Below are 22,097 nucleotides of genomic sequence, written 5' to 3'. Positions count from 1 at the left end.
AATCTCCCTGGGGTTGTCACGTTCTTGTGGCATTGGGCTGGGGCTTCGGTGTGCATCCAGAGTCCACGTGGGCTCTTTTGCTTGCCTCAGAGGTCTCCGATGAACCAACACCCTCTCCTGTCTCAACATGAGCAAGACTTCCCTAAATGGTCTTCCTGATTCCGCCCTGGCAGTACTCTAGTCTGTTCCCAGGGCAGTGGCCTGAGAGCTTCTGTTAGTGTTGAAGCTGGCTCGCTCCAACCTGGGCTCTGCTCTCACCCAGCTGAGGACCTTTTCATCTCACACTCTGTTGTTTTTCCTTCACTTCATTGCTTTTTAATCAAATTTTTTTTATCATGACACAGTGTACAGAAAATATGTAAATATGTAAACTGCATTATTATTAAATGCTGATTTATTTGCAAGGCACAATTAGAGTGAAGGAGGGAGAGGCAGAGATCTTTCATGCTGGTTCACTCCCAAATGGCCGCAATGGCTGTGCCTGGGCCAGGCTGAAGCCAAGAGCCTGGAACTCCATTCTGGTTTCCCAAGTAGGTGGCAGGGGCTGAAGCCCTTGGGCCATCATCTGCTGCTCTCCCATGTCATTAGCAGGGAGCCTGATTAGAAGTGGAGCAGCCAGAACGCAAACCAGTACTCACAAGGAATTCTGGCGCTACAGCTGTTGGTGCACCACAGTGTTGGCTCCATCACTGAGCTATTAAGTTGATCCCACCGGTACAATTTGCACCAGCATAAGGACATGGACCAACTCTTAGGAATCCTCTTTGGTTCCACTCAGTCATTATTTGTACTCTCCATTCTTGAGGGACCCACTAAGCTGAAGTCTAGACTGGCTTTTGATCTCTGAATTCTGTATGAATGGACTTGCAGTCTTATTATTTTTTAATCTGATCTGGTTTTTTTCCTTCAAGGTGATGCTGGTGAAGTTACTGTTCAGGCTGTGCCATCCCACCAGGGCATCCTGGGCCCTTAGCCACAGTGAGCCCTGTGCCATCTCACCAGGGCATCCTGGGCCCTTGGCCACAGTGAGCCCTGTGCCATCCCACCAGGGCCCTTAGCCACAGTGAGCCCTGTGCCATCCCACCAGGGCATCCTGGGCCCTTGGCCACAGTGAGCCCTGTGCCATCCCACCAGGGCCCTTAGCCACAGTGAGCCTTGTGCCCGTGTTCCTGAGCTCATGGACAGTTTCTTACCATAATCTCAGCTCATGTCACCTGTCTCCTTGGCCTTCGTGCCAGGCTTGCCAGAAATGCCTCTACCATGGGCCTTTGCATGGACTGTTTCTGATGCCTGGAAAGCTTTTACTGCAGATGTCCTTAGGGCTGGTTCCACTCACTCTCTCACGTCTTCACTGGTATGCTGCCTACCCCCTCTCTGCCTTCTCTCTGTCTACGAATGAAGGTCCTGCTGTGGGCACAAAATGGCACAACACAGCAGCCTCACCGAACACCTACTTCTCGTGAACAGGTGTGCAGCTCAGCGGTGAAGTAGGCTGCTTTCCCACAAGGCTGCATGCAGGATGCCAGCTGCCATAGTCACTGGAGTGTGTGCTCAGCTTCCAGGGATCACTGGCCTGGGGCTGCTCCCGCCAGAGAGCATGAGTCCCTCTCGGACTACACAACCAGCTTCCAAAAGCTCATGGCAAATGGACTTGAAAGAGTTTATTTTGGTGTAAAGTGTTTTGAGATCTATGTCTAGTTTATCATATGTATTTGAGCTCTTCCGTTCTTAAGCATCCTCACGGTTGCCATTTTCACTCCCATGACAAAAGTGGGAGGACGATGGTCTCTGGTGGTGGGAGACCCCAAAGTTTACAACACTACTCCACACATAATGGCATTCAACTATAGGCCGAATGGATGCCTGGGTGTGTGAATGAATGCAGAAGTGGATGATTCATTAACCTCACCTTTATAAGTTGCCCATGGCTCTCGATCCTTCTTGATTTTGACATCACTGTTGTTTACCATAGGTCCCTGGCTATGGTCCTACCAGGTAAGGGGATTGGCTGCACTCTGAAATTCTCTTCCAGATAACCTCTCTGTCGACACAGAAATATGCTTTGCCCAGTGGGAAAGAAAAAGATAATTGAAGACTTCATCTGCACATGTCAACGCTCCCATGAAGAAAATTGCAAACAATTTCTCTGGATGTCTCACAATATCCATTGCATGATATTATGTAGACAGCATACAGGCTAAGATTCTTTAAAAAAAAAAACCCAAGGTTGTGCCAAAGCTTGAAACACACACAAGTAACAGATTTGCTATTTGGGTTACAGTCTGGAAAAAAAAATCTCTGAAAACAGATTTATGTCTTAGTTTTTCATTTTGCCACCAGATGTCCTTCACGAGTAGGAAACTATGATGGCCTGGGTGGTATTTTGAAGTGTGAATGCCCAGCGTTTTTGAACACACAGGGAAGGGAGTGTGGGTGAGTGAAAAGCCGACCCTGTGCCTCACAGGGGAAGCTTTCAGAGCGGAGCTTTAACTCAGCTTTCCATTTCTCCCACTCCGTGAGTATTAACTTCCCCTCTACAGTCCAAATACATGATTTTTTAGATTTGAGATCATATTTTAAAATTAGTATTAAAGATACTCCCATCTTTATGCTAATCATGAAGATAAATAGGTGTGGTGTTTTTAGGATCCAGGGAGCTAGTTCCCAGGCTTAAACACCACAGTCTCGCAGTTGGTAAGGTTTTACATTATTTCTGTAATTCATGACTGACATCTTCAGGAAAGGCTGGTGAGTGAGATCAATTCTGATTTCATATAAGATGAAAGATGGCAGTTACAGTCTATGATTCACAGGGAAGGATAGGGTATAGAATGGTGAATAGATAAACAGCATATTTACAAAGTGGCAATTATGTGGTCAAACTGACCGGTATAGCACAACCCTCAGGAATCAGTAAGGAACACGGACAACGGAAGCTTTCAGGAACCTGCGGTGCAAAAGATGCAGCGTTTTCAAAGCCACGTGGGTCAGGAGTCCTGCTCCCGGCTGTGTCCCGAGGCGTGGGGGTGAAGCCTGCGTGTTAGCCTGAAGCGGGGCAGCAGTGGGGCAGGCAACTGCTTGCAGATACTGGAGGCCGTCTGCAGCAGACATTCGCCAAGCAGCCAGATGTCCGATACCCACTGGCCTCTGCATCGAGTCCCTCCTCTTCGCACCAGATGTGTACCGCCGCGGAGAGGGGACCTGCTGAGCCCTGTCCAGCGCGTGCCAGGGCAGGGGCTGCGGTAATCTCCCGACGTCCTGCAGAGGGCGAAGCTTCTTCTGCTTCGCTCACGTTGGTTACAGACGTCCTCCCGCAGCCCTGCTGCTCTCCCTTCAAGTCTGCCCTGCCCGTGTGGACTCTGACCAGCTCAGAGACGCAGAGGAGAGGCGCGGGGGAGCCACAGAGGCAGGGGGCCGAGTTCCGACTGCTTGGAGCAGTGATTCCCTCCATTCTGATGTTGCTGGAGCCTCTCACTTGGACCTTTACCTAAGCCCTTGGGCCTCAAAGGATCCAGGGCTTTGCCTGCGTGTTTCGTGGTGTGCAGGGGGTACTGCGCTCTTCCGCGCCCCGGACTGATTGTTCCCGTCGCTGGGAGCATCCTCACCTCTCATCTCGCTTTTTTCAGCCTTCGTTTGGCCCTTCAGGAAGAGGTCTGCTCGCTGTGGTGGTGTCACCTAGAGGCCACATTCCTGTCATTGTCCTTATCCCAGCACTTTTGATGTCTGATTCAACTAGCTCCATAGCATCATTGATCCCAATGCCACAGGCGTGTCTACTTCTAAGCAGTTATCTGTACAAGGAACTGGCAGCTTTGTATGCAAATGTGTCCCCCACTCAGAACCATCCCAGAAATGCTGGCCCAGTAGGTGGCTCACAGCCCGGGTTTCCTCTTCAATGGCGTAGCCCGCCCAAGGTGCCTTGTCCCTGCTCCAGATTCTGTGTCCCAGGGCTGTCTTCCCCGCTCAGGTATGCTGGGGCTTTTTGCAATGCGTGTCTTATCGGAAGTCTAAGGGGGAGGTGTGAGCAGGTTTGAGGAGGGAGAGCCCTAGGCGGGAGACCGGTACAGGCTCCTTCCAGGACAACTCTGGGCCGCCGTGTGCACCACGGCGAGTTTGTACACAGAACATGCCCATGCAGGCTGCCAGGCCGAGCCGTGGGGGGACTTGATGAAGGACGGCCTACACGGCTGTGCTGGTGGCTGGGAGCGTCAGCTTGAGGGAGGTGACCCCCCCCTCCCCAATCTCATATATCCGTGAATCTCAGCAGCTTCTGTCGCGTCTCACTCCTCAGGGCTTTCGACCACCTGCACTTGGCCAAGGCAGCTAGTTACGGTTCTGCTGCCTGACCCGTACACCTTCCAACAGGACAAGGAGCTTAGCGCCGCAGCTAGGATCCACAGGTGACCCGGGCGTGCTTGCTGACGCATTTGCAAACGGCAGAGACCCGAATCTGGTCAGATGTTTCAGTGGAAGCAGCAGCTTAGACCTCCTAAGGGACCGGGAGGTTCAAGGGGCCGCCCGGAGCATTGCTTTCGCCTTGGGAACCTCGCTCCTCCGATGCCTGCTAGAACCTCCGAGGGCTTGAAACCCACGCGCGGCGGCCGCCACGCCTCTCCGGGGAGGGTGCACGCGGGGGGCGGGTCTGCTTAAGGAGCGCGCGGGAGTCGCCTTTCCATTGGCCGCGGGCCTGTCGGTTACGGCGGCGGGGCGTGCCGGGCCGGGCGCAGTACCTGAGCTGGCCGCGCCGCAGACCCGGGCCCTGGGCGCCGCCCGGAGCGCAGCGCGGACGCGGGAGCCCGCCGACCGGAGCGCAGCGCGGACGCCGCTGCCTGCCTCCGTCCCCGCCGCCGCCGAACGGACGGCCAGCCGGGCCGCCTCCGCCTGGGGAGCAGCGCGGCGCTTCGGGGCGGTGGGAGCCACGGTGCCCGAGAGCGAGAGGCACGGAGTTGGCGAGCGGGGGATCCCGGCCCCTCGGGAGCCGCGGTCGCCGCTGCCCGGGCCCTGCCGCGGGGTCGGCCCGAGCGGGCGTGCGGACAGCCGGGCCGGGGCGCAGGGCGATGCCGCCCGCGCTCGCCTTCCGCGCCTGAGCCGCCTCGCGCCCCGTGGAGCCCCACGTGCGCCGGCGGCGAGCGCCCGCGCGGAGACCTGCCCGGGGCCAGGCGCCCGGCGCAGCGAGCGCAACCTCGGCGCGGACGCACCTGGGCTGCACCGCGCGCCCCTAAGCCTGGCGAGGGCGGCGCCCCGCGGTCCTCCCCCTGCAGCCCGGGTAACGGGGGCGCCCCCGGTGACCATGAGAGCTAAGGACTGAGGGCCGGGCAGGGGGACGCGAGCTCGCCGAGCGTGGCGGGGGCTGCTCACGCCGAGGGCCACCGCGGCCGCACTCCAGCCGCGCTCGGTCGCTGCACGCCTCGCGGGGGCCGCAGAGGCAGTCGGGCCGGCGGGGATGCCGGGGCTGGGGCGGAGGGCGCAGTGGCTGTGCTGGTGGTGGGGGCTGCTGTGCAGCTGCTGCGGGCCCCCGCCGCTCCGGCCGGCCCTGCCCGCCGCCGCCGGGAGCCAGCTGCCCGGGGACGGCGCGAGCCCCGGCCGCCCTGAGCCGCCGCACTCCTCCTCGGGCTTCCTCTACCGGCGCCTCAAGACGCACGAGAAGCGGGAGATGCAGAAGGAGATCCTGTCGGTGCTGGGGCTCCCGCACCGGCCGCGGCCCCTGCACGGCCTCCAGCAGCCGCAGCCCCCCGCGCTCCCGCAGCAGCAGCCGCCTGCCGGGGAGCCCCCGCCGGGGAGGCTCAAGTCCGCGCCCCTCTTCATGCTGGATCTGTACAACGCCCTGTCGGCCGCCGACGACGAGGACTGGCCGTCGGACGCGGCGAGGCAGCAGCCGGGACCCCGCGGAGGGGCCGGCTCGGCTCAGCCCGGGCAGTCGCTGCCGGGAGCCGCCGCGCACCGCCTCCCCCGCAAGGGCTTCCTGGCCGCGGGACCTGGCGGCGCGTCGCCCCTGACCAGCGCGCAGGACAGCGCCTTCCTCAACGACGCCGACATGGTCATGAGCTTTGTGAACCTGGGTAAGGCTTGGGGACAGTCCAGCCTCGAGAATGGGCTCTCCCCTTTCTAGTGTCCTGGGCCCGGGGGAGGGGGGTGCGGTGCAAGGGGAGGGGGATGTAAAAGGTCGAGGCGCGCGCGCGGGGCCAGCCTGGGGCTGAGGGCCCCGGCGGGCTGCTGGGCCCGCCACCTGCGGGGCGGTGGGTGCTCCCGTGCTCCCGACGCCGCCCCAGGCTGCGCGCGGCAGCCTCGGGCGCTTCCTCGTGCCTGACGCCCCGCGCCCCTGGCACTCTTTGCCCAGCTGTATTAGCTTGGCACTGAGCGTGGCCCTCGGGGAAAGGAGCGGGCTCCCCAGCACGCTCACTGTCTCCTGCCAACCGCCTCCTAGTGTCCCCCGAACGTTCCCAGTGCCGCTTCCCCACTGCCATCTTCAGGGACCCCGCCAGCAGTGGAGAACTTTGCAAACTCGGCGGCAGGCTGTGCTCAGAGCGCCCGCGGGCTAGGGTGCGAAGGGGCGGTAGCTGCAGTGGGAGGGCCCCCGCCCCCAACACACACACACACACACACACACACACACACACACACTCACACACACACACACTCACACACAGGGCGAGGATAGGAAGGTGCGCGCCAGCCACTGCCCGGGCACGGTTTGCCCTTCTTTGGGGTCAGGTCGCAGCCGGCCTGGGGTAATCCGTCCAGTTCCCTCGCTCACTGCTCCTGGCCATCGTGTTTGTCCTTCACCCACCCACCCAGCTCCAACTTTGAGCCTCGGGTCCGCGTGGAGCCGTCCGCGCGGGGGAGGGGGAGAGAGCGAGCTAGCTAGAGCAAGTACAAGAGAGGAGAGAGGCGGCAGGGCTGGGACCCGGGCCGGCGCTGGGCTGGGGCGAGCGGGTTGCCAGGCAACGAAGTGGCAACTCCCGGGCGGCTAAATCGAGCTCAGCCACAAACCTTTCGCGGCTGCAAACCCTGGCCGGGTTACTGCGCTCTGCCCCTAAGTTTTCTCATCTGTCAGTGGAAAGGCTGTGCCTCTGGTCTAAGCTGCTTGTAGCTCTGCTAGCCGCGTGCACGGAAGGATGGGAGGGGCGTCCTGGGCGTGCCCGCCGGGCGGGTGGTCTCTGCGGGCTCCGTCCCCGTGAGAGGGCAGGCAGAGCCACCAGCTGGCTCCAACAGCCTGCAATGGCCTGGAGCGCTCCCCGTGGCACGACCCTGGGTGCCTTCCCATCTCTCTTAGTCTCGGACTCCACCTGGCTCTCGGAGGGTTTGGTGGAGGTGGGGAGGGAGGCTGTAGGGGGTGGGAGCAGGGGTGGGGTGGGGAGGCATGTGGGAAGGGAGATGGGGCGGGGGACTGGCAGCAAGTGGTGCAGAAATCCTCCTGGGAAATTCATGAAACCGAGTCTCACAGGGACGGGAGGCCCAGGGCCTGGCAACCCGGCTGCTTGCGCTGCCAGGGGTTCCGACTGGAACCAAGCTCGAAGGCTGAGCCGCGTCCAGGACGCATTCTAAGGAAATTGTGTGCCGCTCAGTGGAATGTGGGGAGGGCCCGACTGGCGTTTCTCGCTTCTCTCTCCGCTTGGTCTCCGCCCCGTTACTGCCTGCATGGGGGGTGTTTATTGGTTTTTTTTTTTAATTGGGGGGGGATGCCAAGCCTGAGTTCAGTGGGGGAGATAGTGGCATTGGTAGCTCTTGCACAGGGAATGTGGTTCCTGCGCGGGCACACGGCTCTCAGGACCGCCCAGTGTCATCAGCCCCGGCAGCTCCCCGGACAGCGCGGACCCAGAGCCTGCCCGTCAGCAACTGGGAGGGCCGAGGTGTTCGACCTTAGCTGTTTCTCTTGTCCACCTCTGGCACAGAAGGAAATCCGTGACTGCGTAGTCCCAGAGCTTCAGAGCAGAGCTGGCAGACCTGTGCTGCCTGTGCAGCCTGTGACCTGAGGTTTCTTCCAAGAGCACGTGTCCAGGTGGCCTGCCGCTCATTCGTGAGCGTCTGTGGGCGGTGGGAAGGTATCAGGGTTTTCAAGGATTCCCCCGCCTGCCCTCAGCACAGGCAGGCATCCCCCGGGGTGACTCTGCGATTCTGTTTGGGAACCATCGCCTTGGATGGAATTTGAAATTTCCAGAGCTTGGCTGGAGGTAAAGTTGGTACAGGACAATGACCTCTGCTGTGTTTAGTGACCCAGGCAGTGGCCTGCTTTCTGCTGACCTCCCCTGCGCCATCACTGTCACCCAGATGTCAGGCAGTCCTGCTCTGTCTGGACGGGACTTCCTGCATTCCCTCCTGGGCGGGGAAGATCTTCGTTGCTCAGAAAGGATGTTTCGGAATCAAGTAACTCATCCAGTGATATTACTTCAGGCCCAGGAACATGGAAGTGGCTGGAACTGGAAAGGGTTTGCTGTGCCACCTGCCAGTCAGACAGTTGTATTTAATCTTAATCTCTTGAGCAATACAGCGGAGGATTTCCCAAGAGCAGTTATAATGTGATAAAAACTGCTTACCCTGGATGTGAGCGTGAGAAAGACACTGTATTTGAGCAGAGACGTGGCTTAGCGACGTGGGCTCTCTGAATAGGGTGCTGGGTGGTTGGTTCTGATTTCCCCGCTGGTGCCAGTAACTGTGAGCTGCCGTCGTGTGTGACTCATGAATCGCAGAAGCTGCGGAAAGATCCACAGGGCTGGCGCTGTGTTTTGCCCTACTGGGGATACCTAGGAGGAGGTTGAGCTCAGTCACTCAGGGGAAGTATCAGGGAAAGTGTGACGCAATTGTAAACATTGTCTTGCCTCCAGCCGGGGGAATAACTTGCTCATGAAATGCATGTAAAGCATTCCAAGCCCCCGGGACCAGCAGGAAGAATGAATCAACAGGATGAGTTGCTCTGGTTGCTCCCTTGCTGGGTCAGCTGGATGGTGATGGCTGGGGAGGTGGCAGCTGCCTGCCCCCAGAGCACGCAGCGCGTGGCCAAGCTCATGAGCGTGCATTCAATCAGGGGGCACAGAGGCTGCTCTCCGATGCTAAAAATGTTCTGGAAGCTGAGTGACCGAGGCGGCCAAGCTGGTGACCTTGAGAAGTATCCTGAAATACCCTCCAGGTTCTAGTTTACAATCCACCTTCTCAGAGGCTTCTCTGCTGTTTTTTGTCAGCCGGGAACAGTCTGGCCTTTACCCCCTGCCCACACGCCGCCCCATTCTTGACTACAGCACTTGCTTATTTCCTCTCCAGAGCTTATCACACAGGATTTTTCTTTTATGTTCATCTCTCTCGCTCTTGTTTTTAAAATATTTTATGCATTTCTATTGGAAAGTCAGATGCATAGAAAGGAGGAGAGACAGAGAGGAAGATCTTCTGTCTGCTGGTTCATTCCCCAAGTGACCACAATGGCTGGAGCTGAGCTGATCCGAAGCCAGGAGCCAGGAGCTCTTCCGGGTCTCCCACCTGGGTGCAGGGTCCCAAGGCTTTAGGCCGTACTCAACTGCTTTCCCAGGTCACAAGCAGAGAGCTGGAGGAGAAGCAGGGCTGCCAGGATTAGAACCAGCACTTGTATGGAATCACAGTACATGCAAGGCGAGGACTTCCACTGCTAGGCTACCAAACCGGGTCCTTACCTCTTCCTTTTAAAAAACTTTATTATTATTATCATTATTGTTATTATCATCATCATCATTTTATATTCCATTCATTAATTCCAGTTCCATAGGCCCTGGAATTTCCCCTTCTTGCTCCTCAAATCCCCTCCCCAAAGAGTTTCCCTATATCATTACTATAGTATAGTTCTTCATACACAGTCATATGTCCATCATTGTGGGCATGGACAATGGCAGAGAGTCCAGCATCCTATTGTCAAAGATATAGTAAACAGTTTCATTGGGAGTCCATCTTTGTCTGGAAGTAAGTTAGGGCTGCTAGATATGATAGTCTCCATGACAGTTACTGTACATCCACCTGAATGAAAAGCCACAATACAAAATCAACAGGAAGGAAAACAAAAGAAATTAACAACACCATTAAGTTATGTAACATGCTACTGAATGACTAATGTGTTGCTGAAGAAACGAAAAAGAAAATCAAGAACCTTCTTGAAGAAAATGTTGCTACTGTATGATCCATGAGTCAGTGAAGAATTCAGTGAGGAAGAAAGTGTTTTGAAGAGATGAAACTAACAAAAAAAATCAAAATCCATGAGATACAATTTTCGCTTATCTTTGTTGGTGAGAAATGTCTCTGTAGGTAACAAATAGATGGGTCTTGTTTTTTAATCCAGTCTACCAATTTGTTTGATTGAGTGAAAGCTGTTTACATTCAGGGTTAGTATGAATGGGTGGTAATTTAGTCCTGTCATTTTTGCAATGTTGTTCATTGATTGAGTCTTCTATTGTTATTTTACTGGAATGTTCTTCACATTTGCCTTTGGTTTTGGTGGGTGCTATTGCTCTTCTAAGTCAAGAGAACATCTTCAGGCCCGACGCGGTGGCCTAGCAGTTAAAGTCCTCACCTTTAACGCGTTGGGAAACAATATGGGCGCCGGTTCTAATCCCGGCAGCTCCACTTCCCATCCAGCTCCCTGCTTATGGCCTAGTAAAGCAGTTGAGGACAGCCCAAAGCCTTGGAAAGTCCGTAGCTCCCTGGCTTTGAATCGGCACAGCACCGGCCGTTGCAGGCACTTGGGGAGTGAATCTTCAGACGGAAGATCTTCCTCTCTGTCTCTCCTCCTCCAAGGTTGGCGGGTCTAGTTTTCATACGGTTGCTCGTACTTCGATTTTTGATAACAGGAAGCCAACTCATGCCTGAGTGGTCCTGACTGCACAGTCAGGAGAGCCAGCTGGAGGCTGTGTGGTTCAGGGCAGCAGCAGTTTGTGGGAGAGATTTCAAAGTCAATGTGAAGTTCAGTGGTGTTTCTGCAAAGAAAGTTGCACGAAGTGTTCTTGAAGGAAGACCAGAGGGTGAGCAGATGCTATTGTTTAGGCCTCGGCTGGCGCTGCCTCTGCTAGTCCTTCGAAGGATGTGTATAAAGCCTTCTCAAACGTGCCCAGTGTCTGCTGAGGAGCTTCCCTCTGATCGGCCTGGAGGAGGCTCACCCAGGGATGGAAAACTCTGTGAAAGTGAAAAAGGGATACCAAAGTCGCATGTTCCTTATTCTATTTAGTGTTGGTGCTTGTGGCTGCAGACTTTTCAAGTTCCTTCAGCATTTTAAATTAAGATTCTGTTGGGCTACAAGGCTACTTCTACAGCTTCTTGGAAAAATACACGAAAACGTGTTTGTTTGGGTGCAAGTATTTTATTTTTAATTTGTAACTTTTTAAACATAATGCCCGTTATCCACGGATGGAGCACACAGGTGGGACGGAGCTCTTTAGTGGGGTATGGCAAACCCTACACAACAGTATTGAGATTGTGTCCTGATTCCCATCCATTTTAAGAAGCTGAGTTAGAAGAGGAAAACGAAGCAGGTGCAGTTCCTGGAATAATTAATCCGTGGTTTGGAACTTTCACCCATATCATTCATTCTCTAGCTGTCTGCTTCCCATCCTGTGTTGGAAAAATTGCATTATTCCAGGTTACACTTGCTTTTAAATTTATTGCGAAGTTCTTAATGTTCTCGTTTTCCCATTTAAGCTCCATGCTGTTTGTCTTTCCTTCCTCCTCCTTGAATGTTACTTGGTTCACCGCCTTTGATGCTTCCAGCCTTGAAAAGTCAGGGAGTCTTTGAGCTGTAATCGTGTGTCTGATGCAAAGCTTCTGGAGGTCTCTGAATAGGGAAGCTCTGCAAGCTGGAGACAGACAGTTCATGAAGTCGCTCCTGCCTTTCAGCTGTCTGTCTCAGTCTGCTAAGGTCCCTTTCGGACCCACCCAGGTGTCACCCAGGGGCTGGCATGAGTGGTAGCTGGTGTCTGTCTTCCTTTGTGTCGCTCACGGGGAACCTGTGTGTCCGGTTGCTCAAATGATAGTTCAAAATGACAGTTCACATTATTCCATCATGCCCTTCCTTGTCTTCGGTAGCCCCACGCCCGTCCCTCCAGCTCTTGCCCTCTGGAGAACTGTGAGCCAGAAGCAGGTTCGCAGTGTCACTTGGAATAAATGAAAGTGGTAATGACTTCTCAAGAATCAGGAAAGGCAGCACTGCTTCTGCTCATCACCCTTGAAGCTTTCAGATTGCCGGAAATGCTCGGAACCCAAGTCGCTCTTGCTCCATCCCCCACCACTGCCTCAGAAGTCAGTAATTCGTCATCATTTCTTGACATCTGCTGTATTTTTCTGATCAATTACTAGCATGAAGATACTGCTCACGACAATTTTTTTCTCATCGTGCACATGTTGCATTTCAGCACCCTATGGGTAGGGGCAACTTCTGGGCCTGGCCAGGAACACAGCCATTGTTCACAGTTCTAGAGAAACATGGCCGGCGGTGGGTGGGTAATCCACTTGGGTTTATTTATTAATCAAGCTTGGGATTCTGGGTTATGTGATATTGTCCATGGATTGCAGAGTTGACAGCTTGAAAAGCTCTTGTAAATCATCCATTCTCTTCCTTTGCAAGATTTATTTTCTCTGTTCTTCAGTTGGCTTTGAAGACTGGCATAGGTGCCAGGGCATCAGAGCGATGGGGTTGACTGCCTGGACATGGGCATCATGAAGGAGGCATTGTAGAAGCAAGTGAGAAAACAAGCTGGGCAGAGGTGAAGGCAGCCACGTGGCTCTCTCTGGGTAGGTCGCGTTCTCTCCTAGAACTCTGCTTTCTTTTCTTTTTCTTTTTTTCAGAAAATGCCATGTCAGTTGTAAACACCCTCTTGTCTGGCGTGCCGAGGGACCATTGACTCCCGGAGTGGCATTGTTCCCCTGCCACTCACAGGCACCACTTCTCTTCCTGCCCTTCCCATGACCATTATGAAAGAGACGGTGTCCATAATAGGAATGATATCTAAATTACATCAGGGAATTCCATGATGGGTCCCCACGGTCTTGTTATTTCAAACAGAGTCCCAGATGGCCGAGGCAAAGAACCTCCCGCAGACATTTTTGCAGAATGAGGTTCTGGTTCCGACAGGGAGAGTCTTCCTGACTTTCAAGTTCAGGCGCATACGCCCTTGATTCCTGATCCTGCCAGATAGGTTGGGATTGTCACAGAGCTGCTTCCATGCTCACATTGTTTTCTCATTATCAGGGAGCTCTGGCTCGGAGGGGGAGGAGCGGAGTCCCCTGCAGTGGCAGCAGGCAGCAGGCAGCAGGCAGCAGGCAGCAGGCAGCAGGCAGCAGGCAGCAGGCAGCAAGCTGCTCCCTGGACAAGCTGGGAGCTCCCTCCTCGATGCCCTTGGTACCCGGCTTTCCTCAGTGTTGCTCTGGCCGGGTAGCCTTTCCCCGGGCCAGAACGGGATTCCCAGCCTTTGCCATCTGCGTTTGTTGGTTGGTGTTCCTGTGTTTACAGTCTTGTTGGTTTCCTGGACGTGAGCATGGGCTGGCTCAGCAGAGTCTGCGCTCAGCCTGTCATCGTCCGGAGCCGTGGTATGTGCTGACCAGGCTGGGAGATCTTTGAGACGTGGCCTTGCTTGCTCTCAAAGCCCTGTGACTTTCGGTCTAGGAGTTGCAATTGGGAAGTTCACAGTTGAGGTTTTGTTGACAGCAAAATCAAAGACTAAAACTTTGATTTTGTTTTGTCCAGATTTGCACAGTTCCCTGTCAAGATAAGTTAACAAGGAAATTGTCCGTCTAAAAAAAAAATTGATTTTTTTTTCCAGCAGTTCCAGGCTCATGGCAAAACTGAGTGGAAGACACAGGTTTTCCATATGTGACTTGCTTCCACGAAGGCACAGTCTCCAGATTCCCAGCTAATCTGACCGTAGTGTTGCAGGGAAGCGTGAGGGATTGAGTGCGGGACACGAGCAAACATGCTGTTTGGCAAAGCTGCATTCCATTTGGGAATGTCTGGTTTGAGTCCGTTCTGATTCCAGCTTCCTGCCGCACGCGCCCTGAGAGGCGGCAGGGGGTAGCACTGGTGTCACTGCCTCTGGGGAGGGAGACATGCATGAAGCTCCCGGCTCCGGGTTCTGTCCTCACCCAGCCCTGACTGATGCTAGCATTGGGAAATCAATCAGACAGTGACAATTTGTTTCTCTGCCTCTCAAATACAATAAATTGTAAAAATTTAAAAACTGTAAAAAGATAGAATTGAAAGTTTATTTGGGTGCAAAGTTTTTGAAATCCTTGACTATGAGGGACTTTCAAGACATTGACAGAAAGTGCATTTTATGAAAAAGCTATGCATGGATTTCAAAGAGGTTTGAAACCAAAATAGTCACGTTGGAAAAACGATTTATTACAGAGAGAAAGAGAAAGAGAGAGAGAGAGAGAATGAATGAGAGGTCTTTAATCTGCTGGTTCACTCACCGGATGGCCGCAATGGCCAGTGCTGGGCAGGCTGCACCCGGGAGCCAAGAGCTTCATGCAGGTGTCCTGTCTGGTGGCAGGGCCCCCACGCGTGGGCCATCTTCCGTGGCCTTCGCAGGGAGCTGTCTTGGAAGGGATGCTAGAGGTGCAGGTTGTGACAGCCTGCTGCTGTCCACACAGTCTCACAGTGGCCGTCTTTGAACCCGCGTGCCGGCGACCTCTGTGAGCGCGCATGCCCCTGCATCTGGAGCCAGATGTGAGGGACAGATTGCCAGCATGTTTGTGCCACACCGAGTGCCTCACTGCCTTAAAAGGAAAAGAAAGTCTATGAAAATATAAAATCCAAAATACTCAGAATCTGGAGAAAGGGGGAAAAAGACACTTTTTGTTGAATAATTCGTCATTTCTGGGGTCTTACCAGAGTAGAGTACAAAGAAATCATTTTTATTATCTGTGACAACCCGGGTCTTAGTTTATAGTGCTTCTGTGTTGGCAGCCAATCCATCAGACTCCTTTCTTTCCTCCTTTTTGTTTTTTTAAGTCCAGGGGTTTAAGACTCTTCCTCCAGGGACATTCCTCCCCCGAGGTGTCTGTCACCATGGTGCCTGGCGGCCGCTCCGGCAGAGGTGAGCCTGAAGCTGCTCCCTGACTTGCACCCGGAGATGCCGCAGCATGAACTAGGGGCTGTTGGGGAGGAGTTAAGATGTTTTCGTTCCTTTCTGAAAGCTTATATTAGAAGTTAGTGTGACTTTAGGATTGGACAACTGGCAATAATAAAAAAAAAATCTTATACTACTGCCCTGAGGCAGAACTGAGATTTCCGGCAGAGTAAAGTGGAACTCATTGAGCCGCCAGGAGTCTGGAGCTCTGGGCAAGTGAGGTGCGGAACAGGCTTTTCTCTGAGCTGTTTCCTATCAAAAAGGCTTCACAGGTGAATGCCGAATAAACAGGAGAAAGCAGCAACAGCAGCAAGAACCCTGCTAAGTGTAGAGTGGCTGGACGCTGAGCTGGTCATTTGGGAGATGCTGGGATTTGCTTTACAAGGAGTGAACGGGTGGGACATTCTGTGGCTGTTCTTCATCTTTCTTCATGCAATAGGGGGTCTTTGCTCATTGACAATCAGCTGAGTCGCCCACCCCGTTACTGCTGCTTCCGCCACCTGATCGAGGAAACCGCTGCGTAAGTCGGAGTGTCCTCCAGTGTTCTGTTTCACATTGCTTTGGGGGCACCGTGCTTCGCCAGGAAGGGACATTGAAAAGCCTGTGCAAAAACGGGAGTGAAAAGTACGTTTATTTTGGTGCTAAACTCTTTGAAATACATGCACAATTTTCCCCCTGAGATGCACTTTCCACAAACTCTGTGAAGAGTGCTTGAGTCTCTGGGAGGTGGGGCGCCTTTGCTGGAGGTCCTGGGAGTGCCTGTCTCCCGGAGGGGTGTGCAACAGGGCGTTGCAGGTTTTGTGGGATCTGTTCAGGACTGAGCTTTCTAACACCAACTTTGGGAACTCCACCCCAGATCTGGCACCGGGGGTGTTTTCCTCACTGAAGGTGCTTGGTGTGTGTTTGTGTCTTCATTGGAAGATGTGTTGTCCGACATAGTTGCAGGACTGGGGTGCCGCCCAGCGGACCGTGGCTTCCTCTCTCGCCTTGTCCTCTGTGGGTTCCTTTCCTGCTGTGAGTAAATTTGGTAACCCATTACATTTATTTCCTCTTCTCTACATATTCTTTTTCCATCTTCTTGACATCTCTCATCCATCGCAAAGGGCAGGTCACACACATTTCCATGGAGGCCAGTAGTTTAATACGAGAGTGCTTCAACAAGCTTGTGGAAACAGAATTATAAGGTTATGGGCCTAGTGTAATAGCCTAGTGGTTAAATCCTCACCTGGAATCCACCAGGAACCCATATGGGTACCAGTTTGTATGCTAACTGCTCCACTTCCCATCTAGCTCCCTGTTTATGCTCTGGAAAAGCAATGGAGGATGGCCCAAGAACTTGAATCCTGCACCTGCCTGGGAGATCTGGAAGAAGCTCCTGGCTCCTAGCTTTGGATCGGCTCAGCTCCATCTGTTGTGGCCACTTGGGGAGTGAACTAGTGGACAGAAGATCTTTCTATCTCTCCTTCTTTCTGTGTTTCTTTCCAATTAATAAAATAAAATAAATCTAAAGAAAAAGCACAAGAAGCTTCATTATTCAAAAAATATAAGTTTATTTTTGTGCAAGAAAATTGTAAATCAGTCCATATGGGGATTTTCAAAAAACTCATGCAGAATCTCATAATTCTCAAAATATTTTTGCACAAAACAAATATTTTTTTGGAAAGAAATTTATTTGAGAGGCAGAGTTTCAGAATCAGAAGGAGAGACAGAGAGAGATTCCATCTGCTGGTGCATTCTCTAAATGGCTGTACTAGCCAAGGGCTGGGTCAGACCAAAGTCGGGAGCCTGGAACCCCCACTGGGTCTCCTGTGTAAGTGGCAGGGCTCCAGGAACTTGGGCTGTCATCTGCTGCCTGGCCAGGCACATGAGCAGGAAGCTGGATTGGAAGTGGAGCAGCGGGTCTTTCAGGCATGTTGATACAGGATGGCTTAAGCAGTAACTTAACCCTTGGTGTCACAATCCCGGATAAGCTTATCTTTAATTCTGTTTTCTCCCCATGAGCTTTCTGAAGTGCTCTCCGTATACAAAGATGATTTATTGACCACTCTTACGGTTAAGTAGCTGGTTTTCTTGATGATGCTAGAAAGAGCTTAAAGCCGGTTCACTGTAGAGAAGAAAGCACTTGGTTAAGATTCTGGAGGCTTGAGTTTGGTCTCTAGTCTAAATATTATCTTTCTTTTTATACTACCTTCTTTAAGACTTTCAATCTGTGTTCCATCTCTCTTTTCCCAGTTGTTGGGCTCGATCAGCATTTTCAAGATCACGGTTCCTGGAGTGCTACTTTTCCAAAATGTTCTGCAAAAGCAAACACAAAATAAAGCAAAAATTTTAAAAAGTCATGGAAGCTCTAAGTATTTTCTTCCTCTGTTTGAAATTGGCATGTCTGTGACTTGCAAAGCTCCTAAAGGAGCCTGTACACTTGTTTCAATATGGTCTTTGCTCTGTGACCCAGACACCTGCCCCGTGTGCCCACTCCTCACTGCTCCCCCTCTTGTCCCCACACAGCAGGGCTGTGTCCTCAGGATCTTGCTTGTCCAATGGGTTGCGTTTCCAGCTGTCTCCAGGCAGGCTGCCTGAACCTTGCAGGAGACGTCTAGAGGCTCGTCTCTCCTCTAGCTGTCGCAGAGCCCAGGGCTGCCTCTGTAGGCCTTCATGGCTGCTGGGCTGTCCCGGTGTAAAACCCTTCCATGCCAGTCGGGGATTCTCTTTCTCTAACTGGACCCTGATTGTTATGGTCTGTTCATTTCCTGCGTCCCCTCTGAGAAACCTCAAGTAGATGACACCCCAGATCCCATCCTGGCCGCCCTCTTGTTTCTCCCAGTTAGTTGTTTTTCTAAAACAGCTTTATTGAGGTGTGATGGGCATGCAGCAGCAACTGAGATGTTAAGTTCTGCAGAGTGCTGCATTTGGCCTAGCAGATAGGAGGCCCATATCCCACGTCAGAACACCCAGGTAACACTGCTGTTGCTAGCTCCTGCCGCTGCAGACCCGAGGAGGGGGTGGTGATGACTTGAGGGCTTGGGTCCCTGCCCCCCAGGTGGGAGGCCTGGATTATTGAGCTCCTGGCTCCCAGCCAGCATCAGCCTTGGTGTAGCCCTGGCTTCTGTGGGCATCTGGGGAGTGAGACAGCAGGCAGCAGATCTCCTCTGTCTCCATGTGTCTGCCTCTCAAATTAATGAAAAATTAAGTGTAAAATTCTCTATGAGCTTTGACATAGGTAGGCACTGGTAAGCCACCACAGGCAAGCCAGTGAATACCACCTGAGCTACAATTACCGGAGCTAAGAAATGAACTTATCACCCGTGACATGAAAGGCCCCAGCTTCCACCATGTAACCATCCTGAAGGATGAGATATGCTAAAGACATTGTGGATGGCTTTTTTGGATTGGAAAACCACATGGGTCAAATCTTTGCAGCTTTGATTGGTGTAATCCTCTCGCTTTCCTTGTTGATTTTGGGAAACAATGAGAAGAACGAAGTGGTTCAAAAGAGATCAAAATCCTGGGTACTTTGGGGTTGTTGGTGACTCAAATGTGACAGACTTGATTCTGCTGGGAAATGGCAGAGATGCTTCCCTATGTTTCTGTTTTAAATTTGAGCAATTTCGGTTGGGCACAATTCCAAAAACTTCAAGAAAGTAGACTCTAGTCTGCTCCCAGCTTTCCCCTTTATGCCCACCCTTCTCCAGACATTTTGTAAGCTTATTCTGTAAGATACTGCATTTTCTTTTTTTGCAACAAAACATAAGTACCATATTTCTCCATGGCTTTTTTCCCTTTAAGAATGGCTGATGTTATGAATGATTTTATTATCCTAAAAGGGCAAAATCTTTTATGTTTATAGAGTATCTCTTATTTGAAAATCCAAAATCTGAAATGTTTTGTGTGCCAACATGATAGCACAAATGGAAAATCCACATGGGACCTGCCGTGCTGGGCCCCAGTCCAAATGCAGGCACACCAGGAATGCTGTATGCCACTCCCAGCCGTGTGCGCAGGGTGGAGTTGGTGTGTAGGCTGGACCTTGTCCTAAACACATCTCATCATGTAAATGCAAATTTCCCAAACTCAAAGCACAATTCCAAACTTGAAACACTTCTGGTCGCATTTCAGATAAGAGATGCTCAACTCAGAGTGTCAAGTTTGCAGTGAGAATTGGCAGCTTGGGGGTTGGGGAACTTAAGATTCAGTGTGATGTTAGGATCTACGAATTGTGCCATTTGTGTTTGGGATTAGTTAGCCATCCTCACCCAGATAGTACCCATTTGTGTTTGGGGTTAACTGGCCGTTCTTGCTCTGCCCGCGCCATCTGTGTCGCCTGGTAGTGTGACTTGCATCCATACTGCTCTGGTGAAGGTGAGCCGTGGCTGTCCTGAGCTGGCATTCCCCCTCTGCGAGCCTTGACCGCTTAGACCTGCCCTTTCCCTTTGCTGACCCACCAGCTGTGTTTAGGAACTCAACTGAAACATGGCAGAGGAGTCAGAGGGGTCGGCATATGCCGTGGAACTTGTTCCCTGGGGTGAGATAGGACCCAGGGGATAGGAGGTCATGGCAGACACAGAATGAGATGTCAGGTGGCCATGGGGGTGGCGGGGGAGGGTGGGCTCCCAAGTGACCCCCTGCAGAAGCGGCTTGTGGCCTGACCTGCTAAGAGAGTGGATGGTGGTGATGCAAAGTCAGCAGCCAGTGTGCAGAAGGCAGATTCCGCTGCAGGGCAGCAGCCCCAGCTTTGGCTCCTCCTTGGGTATTTTCCATAGGTTTTAGATCGGGACCCCTGATGGCCCTGCCCCAGTCACACACTGTAGAACACTTTGGAAACTTTCTCAGGGAGATAGGGAAAGAACCACTTCGTTTTTTGAAAACATTGGATTTCTATTGACATATCCTTTTATAACATTCATTATAAACGTGGCCTGAGAAAAACCCGTACATACACAACCAACCCTTAGCTCTCAGTGTTCAGATCCGTCTGTGGGAAGTCAAAAGTCAAATTGCTGTCAGGCTGGCTCTGCAAACATGTCGTGTTGATGTGTCTCGTTGTGGGCTTGGAGCGGGCTGGTGGGTCAGCACGTCCCTGAGGAAGCAGCTTCTTGGGTCCCAGCTGTGCGTCCAGGGCTTTGGGTGAGCAGCTGCACTTTCACTCAGTGGTGAGTGGGTGATGAAGGCTGGGCAATCATGGGACCGGGACCGCTGCCTCCGGTGCACCTGCAGTCTTTACAGTCTCTCTCCCATCTCCTCTCTTGCACCACCTGTTCACCAGATGAGACCTTTGTGGTCCTTGGCCTCGACTTCGGCACTGGCCTCACTGCTGCCAGTCCCTACCTGCATCCGGGTTGGCAGGGTCTTCTGTAACACAGCCGGGGGCTGGGAACCCATCTGCCATTGCTTCTGTTGGTTCATGCCTCACTGCATGTGGCCAGCACGCCTCTGACGCCCGCCCCCTTCAAGTTTACCTTCATCTTGGCGTGTGCGGTCATCCCATCAACCAGTGCTCCTACATACTGTCACCTGTTCACAGGGTGGAGTTGAGACTGTCCAGATTCTCAGCTCTGTTTCTGAAACTCTAGCTTGCATCCATGTCATCTAGGAGATACTGGAGTTTGCTTGATGCCTGTGGCCCTTTGGGGAGGCCTGGGGACTGGCCGTGGTCCTGGTGCAGACTGCCTTCTGCGTGCAAGGGCCTGTTGGTTTGCACATGAGCTCGCTGTGGTACAGTGTTGCCTCTGTCTCCCACCAGCTCTGTGACATCAGAGAAATCACCGTCTTGTTTTATTCATCTTAGACATGGGTCTTCTCCCCAAACACCTCCCTGGCTGCCTTACCTTAGCTTAAAGGCAATGAAGCTCACTGGGCAAAGCAAGGTCAGTTTCTCTGAAAGCAAAGTGTGTGCCGGCACGTCATGTTCTCCCGTCACGAAGCACTCCAAAGGCTGGAATCTGAGAAGTAGCAGCTGAAGAAAGTGCAGTGTGCAGGTAGGAGAAATGCTTATTCAGTTCCAGCTGCAGCAGTGGTTCTAAGAAAAGTTTGCAAAGTTAATTTGCTGTGACTTTCTAGATTTTTGTCTTTTTATAAAAAAGATCTCAGGTAAAAGAAATATGAGTTTCCTAGTGATGTTGTCATTGACCTTCGTAAATATTAGCAGGAGTCTGAAGGAAGTGAAGTGAAGTACCATGGAGACTATATTTAAATTTCCTGATTGTGCCAGGGAGAGAGCTTGTGTGCAAGCAGGTGCCGGTGCAGAATCCTTATCTTGTCAGCTTTTGCTTTGGGCTGGCTTGGCTTGCATTGTGGAGTTGTTAGTCTGTTTACATGAGAGCCGAGGGGCTGACATCATGTCTATTGAAGCAGAGTCACTTAGCTCCCCACTAGGCAACAGGGAGCATTACAGACTGAAAGCAGATCAAGGCTGTGGGCAGGGTGGAGATGCTGCTGCCCAGGGGAGGGGTGAGGAGGGGGGCGCTTGTCCGATGCTTTACGGACTCCGTGTATTTCCAGACCATTGGTGCAATGAATCCCAGACTTGAACTCCAAGAAGCCAGCTCCAGGAGGCCGCTTCAGTGAGCACAAGTGTGTCCACATCGGTTGTAAAAGACGCCAGCGCCCAGTAAGCACGCGCAAGACGTGATGCTTCTGTGTTTATAGACTTTTGCAAACGTTGTTTAAAGCCTAACAGCTATTTAGTGCTTCAATTATGTGTAATAAGACAGGTAAGGCCTAGAGTAGACTTTTGTTTTTTCTTTTGATCCCACTTAAATTTTGCTTTCCTTACCAGAATATGTGAGATATAAACACTTTCACTCCCAGGATATAGAAAAACCTTAGGATGGAGAAAAGGGAGAGAAAGTTGGGGATGACACAGGCAAATGCAGATGTCTTTTTCACATTTTACTTGATGAACTTCAAGCATGCAGTCACGGAAATATGGAAATAATTTGGCTTAAATGTGTAAGTCCTATCAAGTATCTTGTGCATTTTCTGCCTTCAACGTGTGTGTGGATAGAGAAGGTTTATTATACAGCGTATATT

General features: G+C 52.4%; 1 protein-coding gene across 1 annotated transcript in view; it reads left to right on the top strand.

Moving 5' to 3' along the window:
- Positions 1 to 5,234: 5,234 nt before the first annotated feature.
- The window catches only part of BMP6 (bone morphogenetic protein 6), a 153,207-nt gene continuing 136,344 nt past the window's right edge, over positions 5,235 to 22,097 (top strand). Inside the window, exon 1 of the mRNA XM_040984009.1 lies at positions 5,235 to 6,059. Coding sequence (XP_040839943.1) covers positions 5,444 to 6,059 — 616 coding nt within the window. The 5' untranslated portion in view covers positions 5,235 to 5,443. The remainder of the gene's footprint in view (positions 6,060 to 22,097) is intronic.

The sequence above is a fragment of the Ochotona curzoniae genome, unplaced genomic scaffold (assembly GCF_017591425.1).
Source record: "Ochotona curzoniae isolate NIBS_2020 unplaced genomic scaffold, NIBS_Ocur_1.0 contig_4064, whole genome shotgun sequence".
In the NCBI taxonomy this organism is placed as follows: Eukaryota; Metazoa; Chordata; class Mammalia; order Lagomorpha; family Ochotonidae; genus Ochotona; species Ochotona curzoniae.
This window is presented reverse-complemented; position numbering and strand designations above follow the sequence as displayed.